The sequence below is a fragment of the Sinohyriopsis cumingii genome, chromosome 11, assembly GCF_028554795.1.
Source record: "Sinohyriopsis cumingii isolate HCF-2022 chromosome 11, ASM2855479v2, whole genome shotgun sequence".
In the NCBI taxonomy this organism is placed as follows: Eukaryota; Metazoa; Mollusca; class Bivalvia; order Unionida; family Unionidae; genus Sinohyriopsis; species Sinohyriopsis cumingii.
Window position 1 is genome coordinate 5245933 of NC_142971.1, and position 25870 is coordinate 5271802.

The following is a 25870-nucleotide window of genomic DNA, read 5'->3' on the forward strand; positions in this document are numbered from 1 at the left end:
CAACACCACTTCCAACTACCTTCTCTCCAGTCGACCTTCTGGACATGTTTGCAAATTTCTTCCATGACAAAGTACAAACCATTAGAGATAAGCTTGACACTACCATTTTAATTGACTCGTCACCATACTGTTGGGATACAGAATTTGAGCGGCAACCATTAGCAGCATTTGAACCTGTCTCTATGGATTTCGTACGTACAATCCCGATGAAGAGTGCATCAAAGTCATGTGAACTTGATCCAATTCCAACATCACTGCTGCTTGAGTGCTTAGATCCAGTATTGCCTTCACTAACTGATGTTATTAATACCTCTCTCTCATCCGGGGAATTCCCATCATTTTTCAAAACTGCCATTGTAAAGCCTCTGCTGAAGAAACCAACACTAGACCATAATAATTTAAAGAACTACCACCCAGTTTCTAATCTCCCATTCATTTTAAAAATCTTAGAAAAGGTTGTTCTATCCCAGCTTGTATCTCATCTAAATTCAAACAGTCTTTTCAGTAATGTACAATCTGCATATCGCCCTTGCCACAGTACTGAAACTACTCTTCTAAAAGTAGTTAATGACATTCTCTCTGCGTTGGATAGCAGAAAGATTACAGTCCTCACCCTCTTTGATTTGTCTGCAGCATTTAACACAATAGACCATGATATATTACTTCAATGTCTCTAGCATGTATTTGGCATTCATGATACAGCCTTACTGTGGTTCAAGTCCTACTTGGTCAACAGGACACAAATTGTATCTGCAAATGGAATACACTTCAGCCCAGTTGATCTATGTTGTGGTGTTCCACAGGGGTCTGTTCTTGCACCTGTTCTCTTCATTCTATACACTCAGCCGCTCTCAAGTTTCATAGATCATCCTTTGTCTCACCAATTGTATACTGATGACACCCAAATATACAAGTGTAGCCACCCAGCTGTAGTTGATGCTACCATGCAAAGTGTAGAGAGGTGCATTTCTGATCTAAAATCATGGATGACATTTAACAAGATGCAGATGAATGATGATAAAATTGAAGCCATTCTGATCACAACACAAAGACTTTCTCATTCACATCCTTTACCTCAAACAATAAATATCAGCAACACCAACATTAAATTCACACAATCAGTACAAAACCTAGGTGTCAGTCTGGACAGTACTCACATTGCACGAACATGTCATGAACATATGCAAGGCTGCACATCTTGAGCTGAGATGCATCAGCTCAATTCAAAAATATCTTTCAGCTGATGCCACTAAAACACTTGTGTGTTCATTAGTACTTTCAAGACTGGACTATTGTAACTCAATTCTGTCTGGTTCATCTCAATATCTGCTCCAGAAAATTCAAAAAGTTCAAAACACAGCTGCTTGGATCATACTTAGAGTACCACAATCAGAGCACACCTCCCCGCTGCTCTGTACCCTACACTGGCTATCCATTCAATCCAGAATCAAACACAAGATTGTTATCTGTGATACATTTCACTGTTGGACTCTAGTCCAACATACCTATCCGACCTCACCAATTTGTACACACCAGCAAGATACTTAATGCTCTTCTGATGACAATCATATACTCATTATTCTCACTATGAAAACAAAGTCATATGGACAGTGTTCTTTTACATACCAGGGCCCATCAACGTGGAATGAATTGCCCACTGAACTTAGACACAAAGACAGTGATCACATTCAAGAGGGCTCTCAAAACTCACTTATTTCGACTGCAAGAATAAACTTAAAGACTTAATAATGTTTCCTACCTTAAATATTCTCAGCATGTTTTTTTACGTTTTCTAATTTCATGGTGTTTGTTTTTGTAATCATAGCATTATATGTTTTTTATCTTATAGGTGTTGTCTATTGTTGTAAAGCGCTTAGAGCTTCTAAAGATTAGGCGCTATACAAAGTCCTCATTATTAATATATATATATATATATATATATACATTGCTTCATTACTTTCTGTTTCATATCTTATGTTAAAATGTTGAACTAGGCTGGTATCCTGAAACATAATAATAAAATGTATGAATCAGAGAAACAAGAAATCATTACATGTACATAATTAATAATTAAAGTCCTATCTGTTTAAATAATAGTAATTTTGAACATAAAATGTATGAATCAGAGAAACAAGAAATCATTACATGTACATAATTAATAATTAAAGTCCTATCTGTTTAAATAATAGTAATTTTGAACATAAAATGTTATTTGAATACTGTCACATCATGCTGTTATTTAAATTGTTTAACACAATTTTGAAAATGATACTTTGGTAAGCTGGTAATCAATCATTGGCAGTCAAAGACCTCTTTATACCTGTGAAAAGACATGACATACACTATGTGGCTTTCATTTTTTTTTCTTCTCCATATTATGATTCTTATGACTTATGCAACTATAGCAGTCCCTCAGTCTAAATGACATTTACATTGTTATGACTGGCTGGATCATTACTTTTTTAAACAAACAGAAAGATAATTTATATATTCTTCATTTGAAAGCTGTTTACTTTCCTTAAAAATAGCAGTGTGCTAAAATAAAATAAAATATTCAGATTTATTTGATCAGTAACATCCCTATTTTTCATTTCCAACCCTAGCACATTCCCCTAAGGGTACAAAAAAGTATTTTACAAAATTCCCAAAATTAATTTGTGCATCCAGTTTAGCCCAGTACTTGATGTGCTTAGTAAAATATTTGTACTAAGCATTTATCAGAGATATAAATTTGTGTGGTCATGTGAAAAATCACATTCTTGTCAGTACTTTATTTCATTAATCGAGAAGTAGACAAGTTAATGAATTATCTTGGTAAGTCATTTGTATTTGTTGATTGACATAAACATTAATCAAAAATTCTCTTTGTCTTCTTATGGAGTGTTTTTAACTGAGAATTGTGTGACAAGGGCTGATATAAGAAAACTAATTCATATAATCATTACAAGTAAGAATCAGCTACAATGGCACTGAATATTTGCATTTTTATATCTCCATTTTTATATCAAGTATGGATCTTTTTTTTGAATGGCATTCAAGTACACTTGAGTAATAAGGTTTGTTTTTAATTATTCAGCATTGAAATAATTATCAGCAATATAAAAAACACTGTCAAATTTGTAAGGCATTTTATATTTGTATCATATTTTTCAGGAATCAAGCTGAAAAGAGGACAATATGGCTGTATGAGTCATTAGTACTTGCAGCAGTGTCTCTTCTTGTGTATATCTGTGATCACACTCCATACTTCCTTCTGTTATTGACAAGTTTAACACTAGCTTATACTGTATTTTGTGGTCGAGTGGACTTTTCTTATTGGTGGACAATGGTCAAGACAAGATGGGAGGAGTACCAGCAGCATCAGGAAAGTATGCTGATAATACGGCAGCAGGAACAGCAGCAAAAACAAATGGCAGCAGCAATGCAGATGTCCAGTCAGCAAGGGAAACCATCATCCATCCAGCAGAGACTGTACCAGTTCTCTCCCTTTGCTCAGCAATCGCAACAGCCACCAAAGACAGTTAGCTCTATCATTGATAGTGAAAATGATATCAACACAGGCTCTGCATGGCTTAGAGGGGCTAGGTTAAGACTCAGAAATCCCCTGCGTGGAGAAAATAAACAACCAGATCCATATTATCAGCAGATTCCCAAAGTATCAGATTCAGTTGATGCATATGCATCTCATCCAGCCCATGTTGTTGGTGTGCCAAATGCAGCTACATCTGTTTATGATACATGGTCCAATCACAATAACCTCAAAAGAAGGCCTCTTCGACCAGTGCAGACTGATTCAACAACTAGCCTGCATACAAGTAAGACTTTGAGGTCTCGCTTTATGTCAGCTATAGGTTTGTTCAAGAATCAAAGAAACAAACCAGCTGGAATCAGAAATGAAGGACAGAACTTGTGCTTTTTGAACTGTGTTGTTCAGTGTTTAGCCAGGAGCCCTCACCTGTTTGAGAAACTAGAAAGAGAGACAATAGAGGATTTTGAGTGCAGTGTTGCAGAATCAGCATTATTTACAAGCCTTTTAGAAATCTGCAGTAATTGCTTACAGAAATCAGGCCTTTCTCAAAATGTCATTGAACCTGATGCCTTTAGACAGGCTGTGTCATTGCTGAATGCCATTCTAGTGGCACCACCTACAGAACGTCAGGTCCAACAGGATGCTGCTGAGTTCTTTATGTGGTTAATTGGAACACTACATACATTGATCAACAAAAAGAAAAAAGGTATACATGAATTTAGAAAATTACAAAATGGATCTAGTAGGAACATAGTAGAGGTGAAAAAGAGTAAAACTGAATGCCCACCATTGTAAAACATTTGCAATCATAGTTCTCCAAACATCCCTTTTGATAACTAGATAATCTTATTCCTCAATTATAAAAACTCACTTAGTAAGCTCTAGATCATGGCATTTGATGTAGAAGTCAAGCACTTATATGATAAGTTTTGTAAATATGAATGCTACAGGTATCTTTATGTACACTGCGTATTGGCAGGCACAGTATTTGCACACTTGCTTAATTTTAATGGAAAATTCATAAAAACCAGCACAAATGGATAAAACATTGACCTTGGTAACATTTCTATCTTCATGAGGTTCTCAGTAATAATAGCCAGACTGTTTATTGTTTTTTTTACCATCTTTACTCCCAAGTCAACTGAAACTGCGAACAAGAAACATCCTGATCTACCATAGCATGATGTGTCTTCATATCAGGGTCTGTGTTGTTTATCTTATTGATTACTCCTAACAAACTAAACTTGCCCAGATTGGCTAGCATATTATGCAATGACAGATCTGGGTCTATGCAGTTTTCAGTTGGTCTCGACTTATAAAATGAGTGTATATGACATTGTATCTATCAAACTTAGGTCTCTGACACAAAGTGAAAGTATGAATCCAGGGTCATTGTGACATTATTTCTTCATTTCCCTTTATAAATAAACGTGTTAGATTTGTAATTGCTTTTGGTTTTAGGTTGAAGTTTTCTCTATCATATTTTATTTGCATTGACTTTCATCCACATCGGCAGTTTTATATAAGGCCAAATACTATGCAGTTTATGTTAGAGAAAATAGATTTGGGGTTTTGTGGAGTTTTGAGCCATTTATCAGCACATGATGTGCTTTAACATGGCAGCCAGTATATTTGGTGGTGGAAGACTCGGAGAAGTATCATCAACCTACAGGAAGCTACTGGCGAGCTTTCTCACTTATTCAGGTTGATTGAACCAAGACCTAAACTCAGACCAATAGAAGCTGGATGTGAGTGATCAGTAAAGGTGAGCACTCAGTAATGAAAATTGAAATTCGTGAGTAAATATACCCAGGTTTTGGCATATTAGAAACCCTGTCTGTTTCAAAAAACTTTTATTATAATGTTTGGGGTTTTTTTTACATTCCAGAGGATACAGATTTCAGTTTTGGGGGAAAAGTTTTATTGATAAATACAAACAGATGAAACGAGAAGAAAGTAATCTGCATTTTTATTTATAGTCATTTTGCTAAAATTAATTGTCGATGAAAATGTAAATAATAATACAGTGTGACCCCGCTATAGAACACTCTGTAATAACACGTTCGTGAAGTGGGTCCCTAAATTTCATATACGGTATTTTCCGGCGTATAAGTCGAATTGACCAATTTTGTAAATTTTCCATCCTTCGTCGATATATAAGTCGATTCAGAGTATAAGACGAGACCAGGTCAATAACTTGGCTTTGTATTTTATACTGCCGGTAGTAACTTCCGGTTGCATGAATATTGATGGTATCGTTGTATGATATTCCATATTACCGGCAATCGTGAAATTGCATTACCGATGCTAACATGTTTGTGATTTTACTTCTGAACTGCTATATTTTGTTATCAATTGACACATCTGAATAAACAGTCCATGTTTGTCTTATTATAATTGAAAGCACATCCATGTTGTAGTTCATTTTATTACCTGTAGTTACGAATGTAACTTATACAAACTTGTCATTTTCTATCGTAAGTTTGAAAGTCATGGACTCCGTTAAATCGATTCGTGTGTATATATATATATATATATATATATATATATACTATTTTTTAAGTGTTTGTTCTGTTTGGACTTGGATATAATTAACATTTTATTACTAATCTATTCAATGCTATACCCCACTATTATCTTTATCGGCGAGTTCGAATACAAAGTAATGGGTATGATCTCTTGTCCTTATAACAAATTTTGTATGGACAATGACTTAAATAAAATGTTGACAGATTTTCATTTCCCTAAAAAAAGCCTCATTTCCCTACTGGCAGCCTCGCTGATTTGACCTATTCTGTCGATTCTTGCCCTCAATCTGGTTTCAATTATAGCCAAAGCGCTCAGCATGTTTAATTACCGTGTAAATAACACTGCATAGCCATGTGGTTGTTGTGACAATGTACATCGTAATTAAAACAAGAGTGAATTGTTGATTTAGAGGTGTTTATTGATAATGGAATATAGTAGGCTCGTAATACATGAGGATTATCACAATTGTCAGGTAACTCAAAATACCGTCTTTTTTCTCTTTGCAAAAGCTACAAATAAAAACCGCCCTGAATAAATAACGATCTTGTACATGGACAATTTTTTTCATCTCTCACTCTCTCTCTCGTGCGCACACACACAAGCACGCGCGTGCTCACAATATATCTGATTTTAGTTTAGTTTAAACCATATTTGTTTTAATTCTGATGCCACGTGGCTGTGCATTCTATGAAAAGATTGATCAAAATATACCGAACTTATTAAAATGTGCCCGTACTATAGCAATGAAAACAATGCCCATGGCTAAATTCAATATTTACATGTAGAGAAGGGATTGGGCATCATTTCCTGTTGTACTTAATCCCATTGATATTAAAAACGGGTAGCGTAATTGATGTGGATTAATGATAAAGAACAATGGGGTACCGGCAATATGGTAACTAGTATCGGTAGCTAAAGCCAATATCAAGGTCTAAACAATTGCGGCAACTGGCTTTGATTGTTGTTGGAAACCAAAGACCAATTTATCAACAACCGGTATAATCAAAGAGAGACACCGAATCGTCAGCTGGTTAAGAATGAATATAGGTGAAGTGTTGACATTACAATTTGCTTTAAACTGAATTGCGAAACTAAAAATCATGGATCACTGATGATCTATGAGTACTGGTAGTCCATCTATATATCTGATTTTAGTGTAGTTTAAACCTAATTTATTTGAGAAACTTTGTCAAATACAATTAGAAACATATGATTTGGGGGATTCAGTAGAATGCATGATCTACATTATTTTATAAATAATCATAGAATGCTCGAGTTAATATGGATTACATCCCTTTGTAGGATCAATTGGATCAATTAAAAAGCTATGCCGGTAATTGCTCACGTGTGTCCAACATTATACTGGAAAATCAAATATTAATGGACCAGTTATTTCATATCTTTTTTTTTAGGAACAAACAATATGCTTTGAATTAGTACAGTACACTATAGAGTATAGACCGTAAGTGTGCTATGCGGCCCAGTGAAGTTTTTACCGGTACGGTAAATTGTTTTCTTTTATTTTATGTTTGAGAAATAAGAAAAAACACGCAGAATGCAAAATAAATAATGACAAAACTTACAAATATAAACGCAGTCATATTAGTTTATGACAATTTATTGACATAGTAATTTAACATGAATTTGTACTTCTATGTGACCTGTTTTTGATTATGCCGATTATAGAGCAATGTCAATAGCATACCGGATACTGTAATCCATATATAAGTCAATGCAATTTCAATGACACAATCCATATATAAGTCGATTCGGAGTATAAGATGAAGACCGAACTTTCAAGTCAAAAAGTATTGACTTATACGCCGGAAAATACGGTACATGTATTTTTCTTGTGCACAAAAGAATTTTTTCATAAAAAGTACCAAAAAAACCCGTAAAAAGTTTGTTCTCATTTTGGGGAAGAGATCGCATATGACTAATACAAGACGAACATGGCTTGGCTCCTGAAATTTGATATGTATTTTTCTAATACACGAAAAGTTTTTTTCTGCATAAAAGTACAAGAGAAAAAAAACCAAAAAGTTTATTCTTGGATCGTGTAGGTCTTCGCCAATGTCTCAAACTTGCGAAACATACCATGTGGCTTTTTTATTTATTGGCAACATTGTTGGCTGTTTAAACTTTTATATACAGCCATTGGTTTGAAGTGCAGAAATTCAGAGGCCACATGAAAGGAAGCTGCAAACTGGATATAAAATGCACTGAAATTTATCTATTGTTACATAAACAAATTGTTTGTCCACATTGACAAACCATCTAAACAGTGCATTGTTATATCATAATCCGCTTCTCTTGAGATCTAGCAGGAGTTCTGTATGTTGTGAAATATCCGCTTTTTTGTTGTTGACATTTCTGTTATCAGATATCAACCGGACGAGGCATTGTCTCGTAATCTATCTTTCATTGGATTTTCGGCCCCTCGCTAGTAATTAATATATTAACAAAGACTGCCATTTATATGTAGAAGGTAATTAAAATTCCTCTTCTTTTCAGTCAGAATTAAATCCTTCAGAATACTCACATTTTCTGTAATAATCCCTGTTATCAAAACACCTGTGTCTCTATCATCCGTTGACCCTTTGTTAATTTTCAGACGCATTTGTGGAATGCAGCATCACGCTGCTACCACAAATGTAAAAAAAAAAATACATCTTACTGGTTTATTCAATAGGCACGGCCAATACCTTTTTAAAAATGTACCCAGATAAAATAGTTTGCTGAAATTTCCAAGGAAACAGATTACCTTTGAAGCACCGACTGTTATGAAAACGTACTCAGCAAATGGAAAAAGTACTAGTCTCAATCATGCAATACAATTATTTGATGTTGCCACCACAATAAGAAATTTACATTTGTTTGGTTCTCCAAAACTGTCCTTTAGCGGTGACTTCAATAGCGCATGCACTCTTCTACAATCTTTCAATAACAGCAAAGAACTTTTCTTCAAAGGAAGTCAGTACCAAACTTAAATAAAACTGATGGAATCTGATGGATTTTTGCATTTTCCAACATGACTGGAACACGTTAACTGTGCTGTGGAAGTTTCATTTTTGTAGGGAAAAAGTTTATGCTTACAAACGCTTCTAGCGGCGGCTTAAAACACAAACAAACTTTTACCGACTTGGAACATACTGATAAGTAAATGTGCTTCATCATTCATTACGTGATTGTGCCATGTTTTTCCACTGAATTTAGACCAGTATGACCTGTTACAAAATTAACGAATATTTTAAAGCTGTGTATGTGCATATTTTCAGTGGAATCACTTGTATTGTGGATTTAATATATATGATGAGGTTCGCAGGTGAGTACACAGTGTTCATACTCTATTTATGCTATACATTAGACATTTATATATAAACAGGATCAGGGATGGTCCTGGCGTTTAAAAAGCTGTCGCAAAAAAAATCGCCAACCTCAATATTTTGTTGCCAATTTTCAAAAAGTGTCGCCAAAACAAGTAGTGTACATTTTTCCAAGTGTTAATTTAGTCTATTAATGTAACAGGCAATGAAAATTACAAAAGATGGGTTAGTTAATACTTTAAGCATTAACAAAATGTTACAAAGTGTTACATGAAGATCCGTCGCGATTTTAGGGCTGCCCACTTGTTGAATGCAGTTTCAAAGTCTAATTTTTCACATCTGTACATGCTGATTCTCATTAAATTCTCGAGAGATGAGATGCAGAGCTTATTTCTGATGTCAGTTTTTATGAGGTTCATCATACGGGATCCACGTTCACAGTCTACAGTGCTGACAGGTGACACTAGTAGTCTCTCAGCAGCCCCCCCCCCCCACCCCCATGGCTAGCTTCACAAAGCTTGTAGCGAATTGCTTCCTAACTCCCAAGAATGATCACTGAATGCTGTATAAATTTTCTCGACAAGAAAAATAGGATCTCCATTCCCACGAATGAAACGTACACAAGTCAAAACCTGGCAATACTGGACCGTATATATAAGCATAAATTCACACCCAATTTAGGGATTCTTTCACTCCTGTATTTTGAGAAATAAATAATTATTATTAATTAAGCAAAACTGTTTTTTTTTGTTTTGTTTTTTTTGCTATTTCTTGTTGCGGAGTTTAAATTTCTGCAGCCGTAACACAGGACTGATGGCAAAAGGAAAAGATCAATGAGTAAAATGCTGCACTGGCGACAGATGTAATTGTGATTGAGATTTTTTCCATTTGCTTTGTATTTATACACAGTAGTCGGTACTTCAAAGGTTATCAGTTTTCTATGAAGGTTCAGCAAAACTATTGTATTGGTATATGTATAAAAAAAAACAGAAGGATTAGCCATACAATTAATTGTATCTGTTCTATTCGCGTCTTCAGAAGTCGGTCAGTTGTAGGTATAGTGCGGTAGCATGATTGACTGTATCGCAGCATACAGTCCTCAGCCCAGATGTCAGCATAAGCAGATTATGATGTAACAATGCACTGTAAAGATGGGGTTGTCAATAAGAACAAAGGATCGTTTGTGTAACAGATTGATTCCAATGCATTGCTTAGTCAAGTTTGTGGCTTCCTTTCGTTCTGCCTTTTAATTTATCCAGTCCAAATCCATGATTGTATGTACAAATTAAATAACCAAAAAGTATGTCGCCAAAAAAATCGCCAGATGGGATATTTTTGTCGCCAATAAGGAAAAAAAATCGCAATTTGCGACATTGGCGAAGCCCAGGACGATCCCTGCAGGATTCACGTATATGTACCAATTCATGGTTCTCTAAATCAAGTAAACTATTATGATGTCTTCTCTATTTTCATTACAGGTGTATTTCTCAGTTAATATGCATCAATTTAAGATGGAACTGTGCCGATGAAGCACATATTTTGCTGCCCACATTTATTACCTACACCCCCCACACATTTTTTTAGGTACATTTTCTTCAGCTAATTGACCTGGTTTCTTACAGCACGGTTCAGTCTATAATGCGGTTGGGTTCTATTTCTCCCAACTACTGTGTTATAGTGGGGTCACACTGTACCAGCAACAGTGACTGTTAATGATTCTGTTGCCAAGTTTTGTACTTAAGACATAGTTTGTATTTTTACCAAACTCTTTTCAGTACTTTGGAACTGTTAATTTGACTTCTGTTTTAACATGTTTCAGATTCTAAGGCATCCAGGAAAACGGAGAGTCAAACACTGAAAATGCTGCAGTTCATATATGGAGATCTTGACCCAGCAAGACTGAAAGATCTAAAAGATGCTTGTAGAAGAGAGGTATATGGACAGATCATACATTATACCATGTAGTCGAGGTTCTCAAGAGACAACATACCCTAGGGTTTTGAGACTTGAAATTTGAATTTTACTCATTTCTGATTCAATCTGTGTTTTTATGATGCATGTTGATTTAGGCTGTAGAGTCAGTTTTAATTTCCCTTGATTTGCCTATGGGATGATTTCCTACTTAAATTAGTGCTGTTCATGAAAAGTTGATTGATTGCACCAGTGATCAGTATTTGCTCTAGACTACTATTTCTTCATCCAATAATATTGCACCTAAACAAAATCAGTGTGAATTGAGCAGAGCTGACAGGTCACAATTGTGATGCTTAGGTGGACATAATTGACTCAAGGTTAATGTATTGAGTTATCTTTGACTTTTGTTAGCAGAAGGAATCAATTATGACTTAATTGGAATGCCTTTTGATCTGCATTTGTTTGATTCCCCATGAACATACATGCAGTTCTATAGGTGGTAGGATAAACAGGGTTTTACATCATATACAATGGGGGTAAATTGCATATTGTACCTAAAGTTCACATCCTACAGCCTGGACCAGTAGGTCTAATTATTATCATATTTCATATTAAGGGTTGAGGCTGCACTGCCTTTTTTTATAAGTCGTGTGATGGTAAACTAACAGTCAAGTATTGCAGTTTGTCAGCTTGGTTCTCTTGTACCTGAAAGATAATAATCTAAAATTAGGCACAATCCAAGATACAGCAGAGATCTAAGAATAGCCGCTGCAAAGATTTAAAAATAGCAACTGTCTGCTAAATGACTAAGGCTAACATGTTATATGGACATGTGGATTACAAATATTTGGATAGTCATGTAGCAGTGCAGTCAAATTTCATCAACACTGTAGCTTTATCTCATCTGACAGCAGGTTAAAGACAAAACCAGTGTTATAATTGCAATTTAGGAGAAGATAAATCCTTTTCCTATCTATTGAAAAAGATACCATTTTAAAGGCCATCTAGGCACATACTGTTTTATAGTGGAAATCTGCCCTACCACTTTTGAAAACTAAAAATCATTTTTATTTTAATTCCAAAATTCAGTATATATGTGCATTCTATCCCAGCGTTAGAGAAACCAGAGGGAATCAGTCTGTTGAGGACCAGAAATGTTCTACCAGTGCAATCAGATAACAAGGGCTAATATGTACACATACCAGTTGTTAATTCATTACCTTGCTGTTATAATCTGGAAAGTAAAGGCCAAATGCATGTTTTACTAGGTTTTATATGTGACAGAGGGATCAGAGGTGGTCCATAAGGACTTTCAAGCTTTTTTAAAAAAAAACAATCAGGTGACCATTAGCAGATGTGAGATAAAAAGAATAAAGGATAAATTAACCAGTAAATGATTTCAGCAGCAATACTTGAGTAGTTGTTTCGATTTTTTGATTTGATTAATTATTATTGTGTTGTTCAGGATGTTTTAGAGGAATATTAAAGGACAGTTGATAAGTAGCTTAGTTCATGTCAAAATGACGAAGCCTTCTCCCAATGCACACACCACACCACACCACACTCCCAAAAAAATATGAGGCTTGAGAATATATCTTGTGTCTAACTCAAACACTTTCTCCTCAGGATGAACATAGCTTGAGAGCAGTTAGCAAAACTTTTAATATAAAAAAAGTGATTCATTGGAAATATGGACAGGATAACAATGGAGAGTCTGTTCATTGTGATACTTAATAATCACAATGTATTTAGTGGTCACCAGTCTGTGATCTTTTGAAGGAAACTCAAGTTGCTTATGGATTTTTAAAAAAAAATTTTGCAGTAAAGTGGAAGATATAAACCTCTTTGTTTATCATTATCATATACTGTCTCACATTAATTAATGAACATGGCTCAATGAAGTATATTGTCTTTTCTGTCTCGGTTTCAAAAATGACCTGCCAGTGATGATCATTCCAACTCTCTGAATCAGAATCAAAAGAAATAGAAAGTTAGTACCAATTCTAAGAAAAAGTTGCTCCATGAATAATAAACAATCTCAGTTATGTACTCATGACTTCTGACTCTTGAAATTTCAGCTTTGACTCTTGAGAACTGGTGTCAGTGGTCCAATGACTCATCAGTTTTAAAGCTTTTGAAAACCCTGTTAGTATACCAGGACTTTCGAAGATATAAAAATCCTTGAATTTGGCCCAAAAAATTTCTGTAACTGTATCAGAGGGAACAAATTTAACCTAACTTTTTTAATTCAGAATTTTATTCATTTGTTTTTATGTATTTAGAAATCATGAATGAATAAGTAAAATGGGATTAAATTTTGGTTGATTCAATGAAGCACAGCACCAGTAGTTAGCCAAGTAATATATGAACAAGGTTCAATTTCCATAAGATCAAATACTCTTGAAAAGTCCTCGAACATAAACCTTAGGGCTGAACTATTTAAAGCATTCTGCATCTGACATCATAAAAAGGAAACAGCCCTTTGAATGTTTATCTTCATCTGTTTAAGGCCATGTCATGAGCCGGGTCCCTTTACAATGCACTCATCACTAATAACAATAGTATTTTCTTTGCTCGCCATTGGTAAGCATTATACAAGCTATTGGGGTTTTTTTTCTCCCGATATTTACATTAAATTTAAATCCTGCACCTGTTCTGTTTTGAAACATAGAATTCCACAGAACTCTTGTTTTGACATTTTGTTTATTAAGTGCTACTAAATGCATTTCCATTACCGCAGAAAAATTAATATTAAAAAGTTGCCGGTTTCAGGAACTCTTTTTGTTAATTATTTGGTACCTGAGGATGGAAAAATATAGTTAGTATTTTTAGAAGTCATGTACTTCCACATGTTGGAAAAAGACAATTTTGTTATTTTCCAACCTATTTTTTTAATTCTTTTGCAGATCAGCCAGGCCCATGGTCTGGATAACAACAGTTATGCTGAGCCAATACAACGCCTTTCAGACTTAGAGTGGTTAACCCACAAGCAGCACAACAATTCATTTGTAGATGACATGTTCTCAGGGCAACTTGTAGAAGCTTACCATTGTCTTACTAGCAACCACATATCAGTGACCACACAAACCTTTAGCATTTTGCCTGTTCCAATTGTTGCTCCAAGAGATGTTTCAGGACTGGTTCTTCTAGAAGACTGTTTCACAAAGTTCTGTAATATTGAATATTTGATAGGGCAAGATCATCAGGGTATGGGGTGTGCCCCGTGCCACAAGTCAGGTGGTGTACAACAATTTGTCAGAAGCAGTACACCATCAAGTGTATCAATCCATTCATATGTTAACAAAAGGACTCCAGTTAATCCAAGGGGAGGTACTGACTCAGCAGTTCATTCACCACTTAGAACTCAAACAATTATGTCTCCAATAGTTGGGGAACGAGGATTCAATAATGACAGTGGTTTTAACGATAATGCCTTTAAAACGTCTACTCCTATTAGTGACCAAGGATATGTATCAAATACATATCAGACATTCAGACTGTGTGATGCACAACGTCGTTGTCTCCTCAGACAGCTCCCAGACTGTCTAGTTATTCAAATGTTGCGTTTCTCGTTCAATCCATTCTCTCGTCAGTCCAGGAAACTGACCTCACCAGTCAGTATTCCAGTGAAAGGGTTAGACCTTACTCACATAGTGTATGATAATGTAACTCAGCGAGAAGATTTAACAGCAGTGCATGACAGCTACAAATATGACCTCTATGCTGTTTGTATTCATCTGGGAGCTGAGTCAACAAACTGTGGCCATTATGTATGCTACTGCCTCAATGAAAATGGAACATGGTTCAAATTTGATGATGAGCTTGTGACAGAGGTGAACATGGACTTTGAGGTTACAACAAGGGAAATCAGAGAAAATGCCTATCTTCTGTTCTACAAAAGGTCAAGTAATGAAATTCAGGACAAGTCTGCATGAGTTTTATGTGGACTATTATAGCATTGCACTTTGGACTACAACCTATCATTTGTTTCATTTTAAATAGGAATTTTTCGTGAATTTTTATCATGCTGTACTTAACTGTTGAAATTTACAAGAATTTTTTAAAGCCCCACCATGACACTGGAACATGTAGTGTCACCTTTGTCCTTTTCTTTTTTTTTTGTCTGCCTCTCTGTTATACCATGGATAAGTTTTTTGTTGTCAGTTTTAAGGCACTGGTATGGTGTACATATTCTTTTTTTTTTGTGGTGAAAATATGTTTATACCAACGATAACAGTTCTGACTGGCTGCATAGTATCTTTTACTCATTTTATTACCTCAGGGCATTGTCATCAAACTTTGTATGTAACTGAACTTAGATATCATGTGCACAAGAATCTGGTATTGAATGGCACTATATTCTTGGTTTAGAATGTCACTTTAATCTTTGTCCATACAACATTCATGTAATTGGAAATAATAATTTAAAAAGATTTTTGGAATCAAAAGTAATTTTAATATTTATATGAAAGAGCAATTTATCACCTAATTCACAGGCACTAGCCTACTAACTGGAAATAATGGCTCCTGAACAAAAGGTAATTTATTGTTGTTGTTGTTGTTGTACTAGGGTTTAACGCCATTTTTCAGCACAAGATAGGCTATACATGGCGGCCAGTATAACTGGTGGAGGAAGAACCCTGGAAAACCCAGGGAAGAACCACCGACCCACGAGAAGCTACTGGCAGGCTTTCCCACGTATCCACGCTAGCCGAGCCTTGGACTCGAACTCACGCAGACAGAGGTGAGATGGCAGTGATCCGGAACGGTGAGCGCTATAGACCACTCGGCCACTCGGGGCCCCTAGGTAATTTGTTAAACAGATCCATGAATAAACTGGTTAAATGCTTGTGAATATTTTTTCCAACTGATGTCAGCTAAGACACATTGTCCTGTGTGAATCCAGGAATTTACTTGTCAGGAAGTTTCAGTATGTTGGGGAAAATTACACTAATTTTGTGCATTGTTTCATAGACCTTGATCTGCCTTTTTATGGGTTTAGTCTAACCATCTCAATTTTGTAATATATTTATGACCGGTGAAAGTTAATTTTATATCTTCACATGGGAGTTTGCTTGTAACAAGCACAGCTAAAGAATGATTCAACATATTACGATGCAGTTTCATGTGGGTAGGATCATTGTTTCATAGAAATTTAAACTCACCTTTTATGATTCTTTTCATCAGCTTCACTTTGTCAAGTGCTTCAGCCCCTGAAATTAACTTGCATCTTCCCATGGGACTTTGCTTGCAAATAGTACAGCTCAAGAAGCAATGGACATATTCTGATGCTTTTGTATCTTTATGGCTTTTATCGTATCAACTCAGTCTTGGATAGAATTATAGCCATTGTTACAGAACCATTCAAGATATTATGATGGAATTTGGTCAGATCATGGTGTCTTACTCCTAGATATGCTTTTATGGAATTTGTCTAGTCTGTATCCATGGAAATAGTTTTAAAATTATGGTTCTTGATAGTTACCTTTATATCTTCACGTGAGCTGTATACATAGATGTCTTCAATGGGGTTTGTCTAATTGCCTCCATTTTTGTACAGAGTTATTGCCTTTGTCAATCAACTTCATAGCTTGACATGTGATGTTGTGTATGTCGAAGAGTTCCTGAAGAAGTTGGATTTCCAGCATTCCATGTATCTTTAAAAGGAGTCATAGCTTCTGAGCACCCTTCTTCTCTTAAAATTGATTTCCCAACTCTATTTCCTCTGTTTATGACCATACAGATCAAACTGTATTGAGCTGGTCCTTTGCAATGCACACATAAATAAAATTTTGTTTCATTTTTAGCTGTACTAGTCATAAACTAGGAGAGCTTATGGATAGCAGTTTGTCCATTGTCTGCTCATTAGCACAAGTTTTTATCGTAACTCCTCCTAAATTACTTGGAGGAATGCCATGAAACTTAACACTTTACAGCTATTCATCCCAAAAGTTGGTCCTAAATGAAAATGGTACTTGTACATCAAATATGGCCACCACAGTGGCTCTCTTAAAAATCTTATCACTACCAACGTCATGTTGGTACAAAATGGTGTTGATCTGATGTTCCGTTGTGGCTGATGCAGCCGTCATCCTGAAAATCTTTTTATTTCTATGCATCATAAACAAAAGGTAATATTGCCATGGGGTTTCATAAGAAGACATTTGATGTCTGATTTGTCCTAACGAAAATGGTGCTGGTTGCGAATCCAGTATGGCCACCACATCTGCCATCTTGAAAATTATTTTATCATTATGCTGCTTGAATGGCTGGTTTTATCAAAATGAAGTTTTCATTTAAAGATTGCTTATGATGTCTTGTTGGCCCAAATAAAATTGGAGATACTGTGATACCCTGTATGCCCACCACAGCAGCAAATTTGGAAGATCTTGTCATCACTGAAGAATATCAGAAATAGTTTAATGAGAGTTCTCCTTAGGATTTTAAAAATAGAACATCCACTAGCAAAAGTTGCAGTCCCCTCCCAGAAGCATATTGGGTATACCTTAAGTGGCTAAATGTCCAGATGAGAAGAACCAGTGGTTGCCATGGAGTTTAATTTTCCAAATTCGTTATACCACTGACTTAAAGCTGCTGTTTGTCTATCCGAATGAGACAGAATATTTTCAAACCAAGGAAAGGTCTTATTCCAAACACTAGCCAGGCATCGGACACTTTCTTACACTTGGGTACTGTTTCATCTGAACTTTAAGATCTACCAATTTTAGCACTCTTCTCTGTCTCATTACAATTTTCATTAACCCCATTTTGTCCAAGTCTCGACTACTTATTCAACTACACTCGCAAACGAACATGATAATGAAAGCTTAAGTTGTTCATTTGATATACTCTTATAATGACCACGTGTACATCTCTGTGTCTTTCTGCCTTTGAATTCAGAGATGTCTGCAACAAAACAATCATAATCTCTCTTGTTTATCCTCTCACAGTTGTGAGAGTTGGATGTTTTGTGTGTTTGTTGATTTGTTTGTTCATTATGCCCACCATTATCTTGGACTCAATTTCCACCTAAATGTAGCGTGTAAAAGCATCTCAGGGAGAGTGATCAAGACTAATCAAAACATGGTCACTTTAACATAATTCTTACACATGACTAATCAAAACATGGTCACTTTAGCATAATTCTTACACATGACTAATCAAAACATGGTCACTTTAACATAATTCTTACACATGAATGCCTTGTGTATTTTCAGCTGTTCATTCATTACACATTTAATATATTGGTCCTATTTCACCTAATGAAGTTTTACTGGTTGATACACCTGCATCAGTATAATTAAAAAGTACCAAAGGTAAGCATTGGCAGAAAAATTGGAAAAATGCATGGTTGTCCTGGGTGACCAATCTTGAAAATCAGATATTTGTGATTGCCCAGTAAATTCCTGCTGTTGCCTCCAAAACATTTGATGGTCGTAGAACCATACCCATTTCATTTGCAGTAATGAAAATGTGAATGTTAATCTGTATTATTGAAAGTAACTCGGCCATAGCAAAACTATGTCATTGCAACCCACTCTTCATGCTTGAATCTTTGATATGGTTTCCTTTCTCTATTCATTTTATTCCCAATATATTGTATCCTCTTTCACCTACACCTGTGAAAAGGGGCCCCAAGTGGCCTAAAGCGCTCTCCATTACGGATCACTGGCATCTCACCTCTGTCTGTGTGGGTTGGAGTCATGGATTCAGCCAATGTGGATATGTGAGAAAGCTTGCCAGTAGCTTCTTGTGGGTTGGTGGTTCTTTCCAGGGTTTGCCGGGGTTCTTCCTCCACCATTAATACTGTCCGCCATATATTGCCTATTGTGTGCTGAAAAATGGCGTTAAACCCTACAACAACAAAAGCCTTTGAGTTCAGTCACTGTAAATATCAGCACATTTTCCCACCACTCCGTAGCTATTGTGTCCTGTTCCTTTGATGTACTCTCATAATGACAACATGCACATCTGGAGGTTCTTTCAGTCGCTGAATTCTGTCATAGTAAATATCTGCACAGCAAAAATGACCATTTTCCCACTCAGCAGGTGGTTGAAGCAGGACTGGCAAGCCTTTTGAATTTGTGACTCACCTATTGTATGCATATGGAGAACTCCTGCATAAGTGATTTTCTCTCAAAGATAAAAAAAAACTTGCATCCAAATACATGTGATTAGGTGTTTATGAGAGCTCTATTTAACCACTCAACAGTTAAAAGGTAGAAATGGTCTTAGACTTTTGGAAATTCTTTTTGGACAGTAGTCAGTACCTTTGAGGGACTCTTGTTTTTCCTTCAGAAATTTCTATGATTTATAACATTTTATCAAACATCATCAGTAATTTGTGTATTGCTTAATACATTTATTAAATTATGTGTTCATTCACATAATGTATACATGAGAAGAAGTGCATAATGATTAAAATTCTTTTTTTAAATTATTTTAAAAACTGCATTTAAAAATTTCAAATTAGACAAATTTTAGGGTGGTGTAAATGCTTTTTTGTTGCTGTTAACAGTCTCATCTTTTTCCTCCATTATAGTGATTATCATTTTTTGGAACAGTACCCCAAAACCTAAAATGAACTTAAAATGTCTACTTTTTTTAATACTTTTTACATCTTTTGACTGCCAGCAACAAAGTAAATAAGTGGAACATTTTCGATTAAAAGAATTCCATATTTTGGATGAAATTAGCTGCTGTTTACAATGGTCAGCATTCTAACATTTGGTTGTCAGATTTTTGCAGTTTGGTTGACATCTTAGTCTTGTTGTTGTTGTTGTAGGGTTTAACGCCATTTTTCAGCACATGATAGGCTATACATGGCAGCCAGTATTAATGGTGGAGGAAGAACCCGGGAAATCCCCGGAAAGAACCACCGACCCTCGAGAAGCTACTGGCAAGCTTTCTCACATATCCACATTGGCCGAATCCGAGACTCGAACCCATGCAGACAGAGGTGAGATGGCAGTGATCCGTAATGGAGAGCGCTTTAGACCACTCGGCCGCTCAGGGCCCCCATCTTAGTCTAACCCAATTTTTAGATTCAGTATCTGTAAAATAAAAGTAATTTTTAAAGCCATAATGCTTTTCTAAGACCCAAATGCTGGACAAAATCTTGTATGTAGGTATATGTAAAGCCCCCCTCTGGGAATATTTTGGGCTTCTGGAATCAATTACCATGGTATTGTGCATATAATAACTAAACCGCATACAGAATCTGCAAACTAGTCATGATGTATTCAGGTAATACTGCACATTTATAGAATCAACACAGCAACATAGGTATTAGATGAAAAATAAATGGACATGTTTTGAGTTTCTGTATTATGATATGCATTGTATCACCTGATACTTGTATGATACATGTATCTGTTGTGGGATATGTGTTGCATTGCCACCCAAGTATTGTGTTGTATACATTATCATGACCAAGTGAACACATGCATTGCTATAGTATAATGATGAAACTAAGAAGTCGCAAGAGAAACTGAATACTTTTAATTTTTTTTTTTTTTAAACTGGAACTTACTAATGGTGTGCAATATGTGTTAAGAGAAATTGGCATTCACAAAATCTGTACAGGTTCACTCATATTAACCTGCATTTGTGGACCATCATTTCCATATACCAGGCAAGCCCTGCAAAATTGTATATTTCTTATCTAGGTGTTAAGTAAAATAGACCTTGTTAGAATATGTCAGTGACTTAAAACTTCACATATGGACAGTTCTCTTTTGTACAAAATGTGCCTGAGTTCACGCTTGGGTCACAAATCTTCCATGGGGACCATCTCCGATTTCTTTTAAAAAGTTTCTAGGTCTACATCTATGTAAATGTCCCCCCCACCCCAATTTCAGTTAAAAATTTCTTATTAATTATGAAGATGTGACCAGTTGAAGTTGGGAGGGGTTGCGTAGTTTTTTTTATTATGAAAACATCGGGCTGAAATTTATTAAATTTTTGTAACCAGGGGAATTAGAAACTAAGCTCATATTTTCAGTATCTCATATTTCTACAGATATACACCCCATATGTTGTCCTTTTGTTCATTACGGATTTTCTTCACATTTTAAGGTAGCACTATTACCTGGTTGTATATGGCAATCACCAGATATGATTTTATTTTGAAAACTCTATCTTCAGGGGAGTGTACCAAATTAATATCATCTGAAGCAAGTTCATTGTTAAGCTGTACATGAGGCTCAAACTTGAGACAAATCAGAAATGCAAAATCTGTTCTTATTACAGGTAGTTTGACAATGTGGGCAACTACCTAGCATAATGAACTTTTTCATATGATCAGATACATATTTTAGCTGTATTTGAGCCAGATTTCTACTATGTATATCATTGCTTTTACCATTTTATTATTTTGTGTTTGTACCCCCCCAATTCCAGGCTTACAACAGTGTTGAAAATTAGCATATGTAGTAACATCAGAGGCAAACAAGCCTTGTCTGTGTGTGCGTGTGTAAAACACCTGTATTTGCCATGCATGACTGCCAGCTCAAAGGTTTTGATCAGCACATACTCAGAGCAATCAGACACCATTCTTAAGATATTCCAAGTATCAATGTATCAGTTGTCTTTGATTTGTTTATTCATTAAACTGTTAAATAAACGTCAGAGTTTAGTAAAATTCATTGGTTACTATATCAAGTTCACAGACTTTCTTTGTAGGTCAGTTAGTAAAGGTGCTGCCAGCTAAATGTTATACAGATGTGATGAGGTCTTGTTAGTTTCTTTGTCAAACAATTACAAGAGGTGTTGTCAATTAAGCCTGTTACAAGACAAGTTCAAAACTGCTACAGTATTTCTTTCACTATTCATTGGATGAAATTATCATTGCTGAATTCAGAATTTTACAGATTTGCAATGATATAATTAAAATTTATTGGATTATAGCTCTTTTAGTGCTGTTTCTTTTCATGCATATTTTTGCGAAAGTGAGTTGGTGACGTGCTTGAAACATGCAGTGCCACGGTCTGAATGCAACAATGGCTTATTTTACTATTGCCGTATTCTGGCAAGATTAGATATGAATATTTGTCATATTTTAAATCAAGGATAGTGAAGAAGACTGGGAAGTGTATGCAAAATTTGGTCATGCAGTTTTTCACAAAGCAATATATTATGGACGGTGCATATTCTTAACCATGCAATTCATCAGAGCATACCTGTCCATTACTAGTTTTTGTTTTGGCTCAGTAATTTTTAATGCATACATGTATTTAAACTAAATTTGGTATGAAGCTTTCAGCATTTTTAACATTTTCTTACAAAATTTGTCAAAGTTATCATATGGCCTCCCATTTTACAGCTTTTTTTCCACTTGCACATAAAGCATTCCTCATTTGCATCATGGTGTTTTATGGATACGTTTCTGATTCAAATTGAATTCTGTCTTTTCACCTTGAGCCAAGGTTTACTAACTTCTTTTGTTATATTATTCAGATTTACTGCCAACATTAAATTAAAACCAAAATCCTGCAGTTTTAGTGTAATTCATGCATGCTGCTTTGTATACATATCTTTTACCAGTATTGACAGTAATGTAGATTAAGATACATATGTTCAGAAGAGTATTACTAAATATACTTGCTTATAAGTTGAGCCCAAGTGCAAAAAACAGACCTGATCTGCAGTCACATAATGCACTGGCAGATCATGGTCTATGTGTTTATTGTTGATCTGATGGCTCCTACAAACTGCATAGAACCATATCTGCTAGGACCTTATGTGATGACAACTCAGAATATTATAGTGTATATTCAGTAGTCAGACAATCCGTGTTTTATTTCTCTGAATCAATATCCCTCTCCTGCAAGATGTAGCTTTACTGTACCATACTGCCAGAAGCACCTTTGTTGTTTTGACAGTCCAACCCAGACAACATAAAAAAAAAGCAGCCACTGCTGCAGTATATTTTTTAGGTGTTTGCAGTGTTCTAGCTAGATGGAAGCAGAGGGGTGCTACATTTTTCCCTCATTGGTCCTCATTCTGTTGCTTTACCAAATTACTAAAATACCTCCTTAAAACATTTCTGCTTTCTATCAGTTTATGTATTTTTGTTTGTTTAATGTTGAATACATATTTAAATATGCTCTTAATGGTATTTACTTTCAAAAAGAGATAAATTTTGTCTTTGGATTCAAGTGTTTGGTTTCACTAATAAATGCTTTTATTCATAAATGATGCCTCCTGGCCCAAAAAAATTTCTTAGCTGGAGTACTTCATCTGCTTGCTTTCTAAATTTTCATCTTTTTAGAAATATTCACAGTTGGTTGAAGTTTTGTAATCTTCTGCATCAAATACCATACATAAATTCTTGTTAACAAAAGATAGCTTTTACTGTACTTGTTACTTAATTACAGAATGTATGAAATTCAACAGCTTTTGTTGATTTATTCATTACCCATCCATCCATTTGGCTTGTTAGCATAAACTTTTGGTTTAAAGTTTCTAAACGACAATCTTTTTAATCACAAGATCATCATTAGCCTTTGCCCATAAATCCATTGCGGTAGAGGGACAGTCAAAAGATCATGGTTATAATGATGCAATCGTTTAAGTTTCAGTGTTTGTATTCCACTATGATTATAATTCATATAATTTTGAACTGAGATGGTCTGCACTCGGTTGCATTCAAGCAGTAATTGTATGTGCTATTCTCTGTCCATTGGAATCATTGGTCAGATGGGCATAGCTTATACATCAAATACGGTCTGAATCAAAAGCAATACAGCAGTTACTATCTCAGGTGAATGTGAAAATTCCATGTAATTTTGTCATAATATTTACGGCACAAAGAACATAAAACATTTAATAGAATAATGAGGGCTTAGATCATCGGTATAGCATCAAGTGTTTTATGGCTGTTTCTGTGTTACATTTCATGGGCTGATGAATTTCATCCCACAAGGGATAAATTAATGAAAATAATTAATTGCATAATTAATGAAAATAATTATATTTTCATGCATATTGTGTTATTTATATTCCTCTGTGCAGTGAATGGATAATATCTTAAGTTATTAAGTTTAAAAATAAATCAGAAGTAAATTAGTCACAGATTGAATATGTTGTTGTTTTTACAATTACTGGTTCCCTCTAGTGCAGTAGTGTTATGTAGAAACTTGCAATATAATTGCAGTTGAACATGCTTGTACTGTGAACTGTAAAGAAAATCATGATGTCTTATAGAAATGTCTTGATGTAAATATAGTTATGGATAATTAAGAATTTAATTTGTATTAATAAACATTAGATATTTTTCACAGAAATTGTTCAGTTGGAAATCAACATTTTGGAGTGGTATTTCCATCAAACCAAGTTGAACATGACTGAATTCTTAAATCAGAAAGTATTAAATATTTGTTGTTGATGATGATTTTGGTTGTAATGCTTGTGCCTCAAAACTACATTGATCATTTACTCTTTTGTATCATTTTTTACTGGATGTCACACATCTGTTGAGATATTGTGCAATAGTTACAACGTAAGTTGCATATTGATTTTAATATATTAGAAAATATACTCAGTTTATATTACAGTGGATAGCTTATCTAAATAATATTACTTTAAATAGTAACTGAAAAGCATTTTATATAAAAATGGTTAGAGAAAATGAATATCATTGATGGTCATGCATTTCAATACAATGCATGACGTGTGGTCCAAATCTAGTGCTCTAGTATAGTTAAAGGCATGAAAATTGTTGAAATGAACTTAAATGTTTCACATAATTTTGTCATTTTTGCCACTTCAAATTAATTTTTTTATATTAACAATTGTTGCTAAAGTCTCAAGAAGATCAGGATCTTTGTTGTTTACAGTTTGACTTGATTATAAACAAGTATATACAGTACTCCAACATTTTGCATGTAGTCATGAATAACTTGCACCAAGCTACAAACAGTATATGCTGGTACTCCAGTCTACTATTGCATAATGCTTCAGAAGGTCAGGGACTGCACTAATTGCATACAGTCCAACAGCATGTGTCCCTTATGTGCCAACACGCTGTGAACTGTTACAGTTTGATGCATGTTACACAAGGGTAAATGCTCTATTGATTATACTTTTTATGTTTAGGTCTATATTCGGAGTTGTCCTTAGTGAAGAATGCACTGAAAATTACAGATATTTAAGGGGAAATTTTTTTCCTTAACATCAAGACAAGAGTACCACAGGTTTTGTGGAAACATGGGAACTTTAAGTTTCTCACTATAAATTTTCCTCCTTGTCTACCTTATTTCCAAAACTTTTATCAATAATGCCCGAGTTGTCAAAACATTGATCTTGTAGAGCCATTTCTTTTAATCTTTCCACAATAATAATATATTGTTTAGCATTGTCCATGCAATGAGTTATTTGGTTTTATCTAATAATGGAAATGAACAGATATATTAAAACTTTATTATTAGAATAATACTGTATATATAGTTCTATGTATAGTACTTTTGTTTAAAAAAATTAGCAATTGTTAATCCAGACAAACATTTATGTATCATTTGTGAAGTTACCAGTTAGTACTGATGGTTCAGTTGTAATTAAAAAAGAAAGCAGA

General features: G+C 35.0%; 1 protein-coding gene across 1 annotated transcript in view; it reads left to right on the top strand.

The window, feature by feature from the left end:
* LOC149787554 (uncharacterized) overlaps window positions 1-25870 on the top strand; it is a 29139-nt gene extending 3269 nt beyond the window's left edge. Inside the window, exons 2-4 of the mRNA XM_089973699.1 lie at window positions 3154-4235; window positions 11204-11316; window positions 14205-25870. Coding sequence (XP_089829825.1) covers window positions 3154-4235; window positions 11204-11316; window positions 14205-15233 — 2224 coding nt within the window. The 3' untranslated portion in view covers window positions 15234-25870. The remainder of the gene's footprint in view (window positions 1-3153; window positions 4236-11203; window positions 11317-14204) is intronic.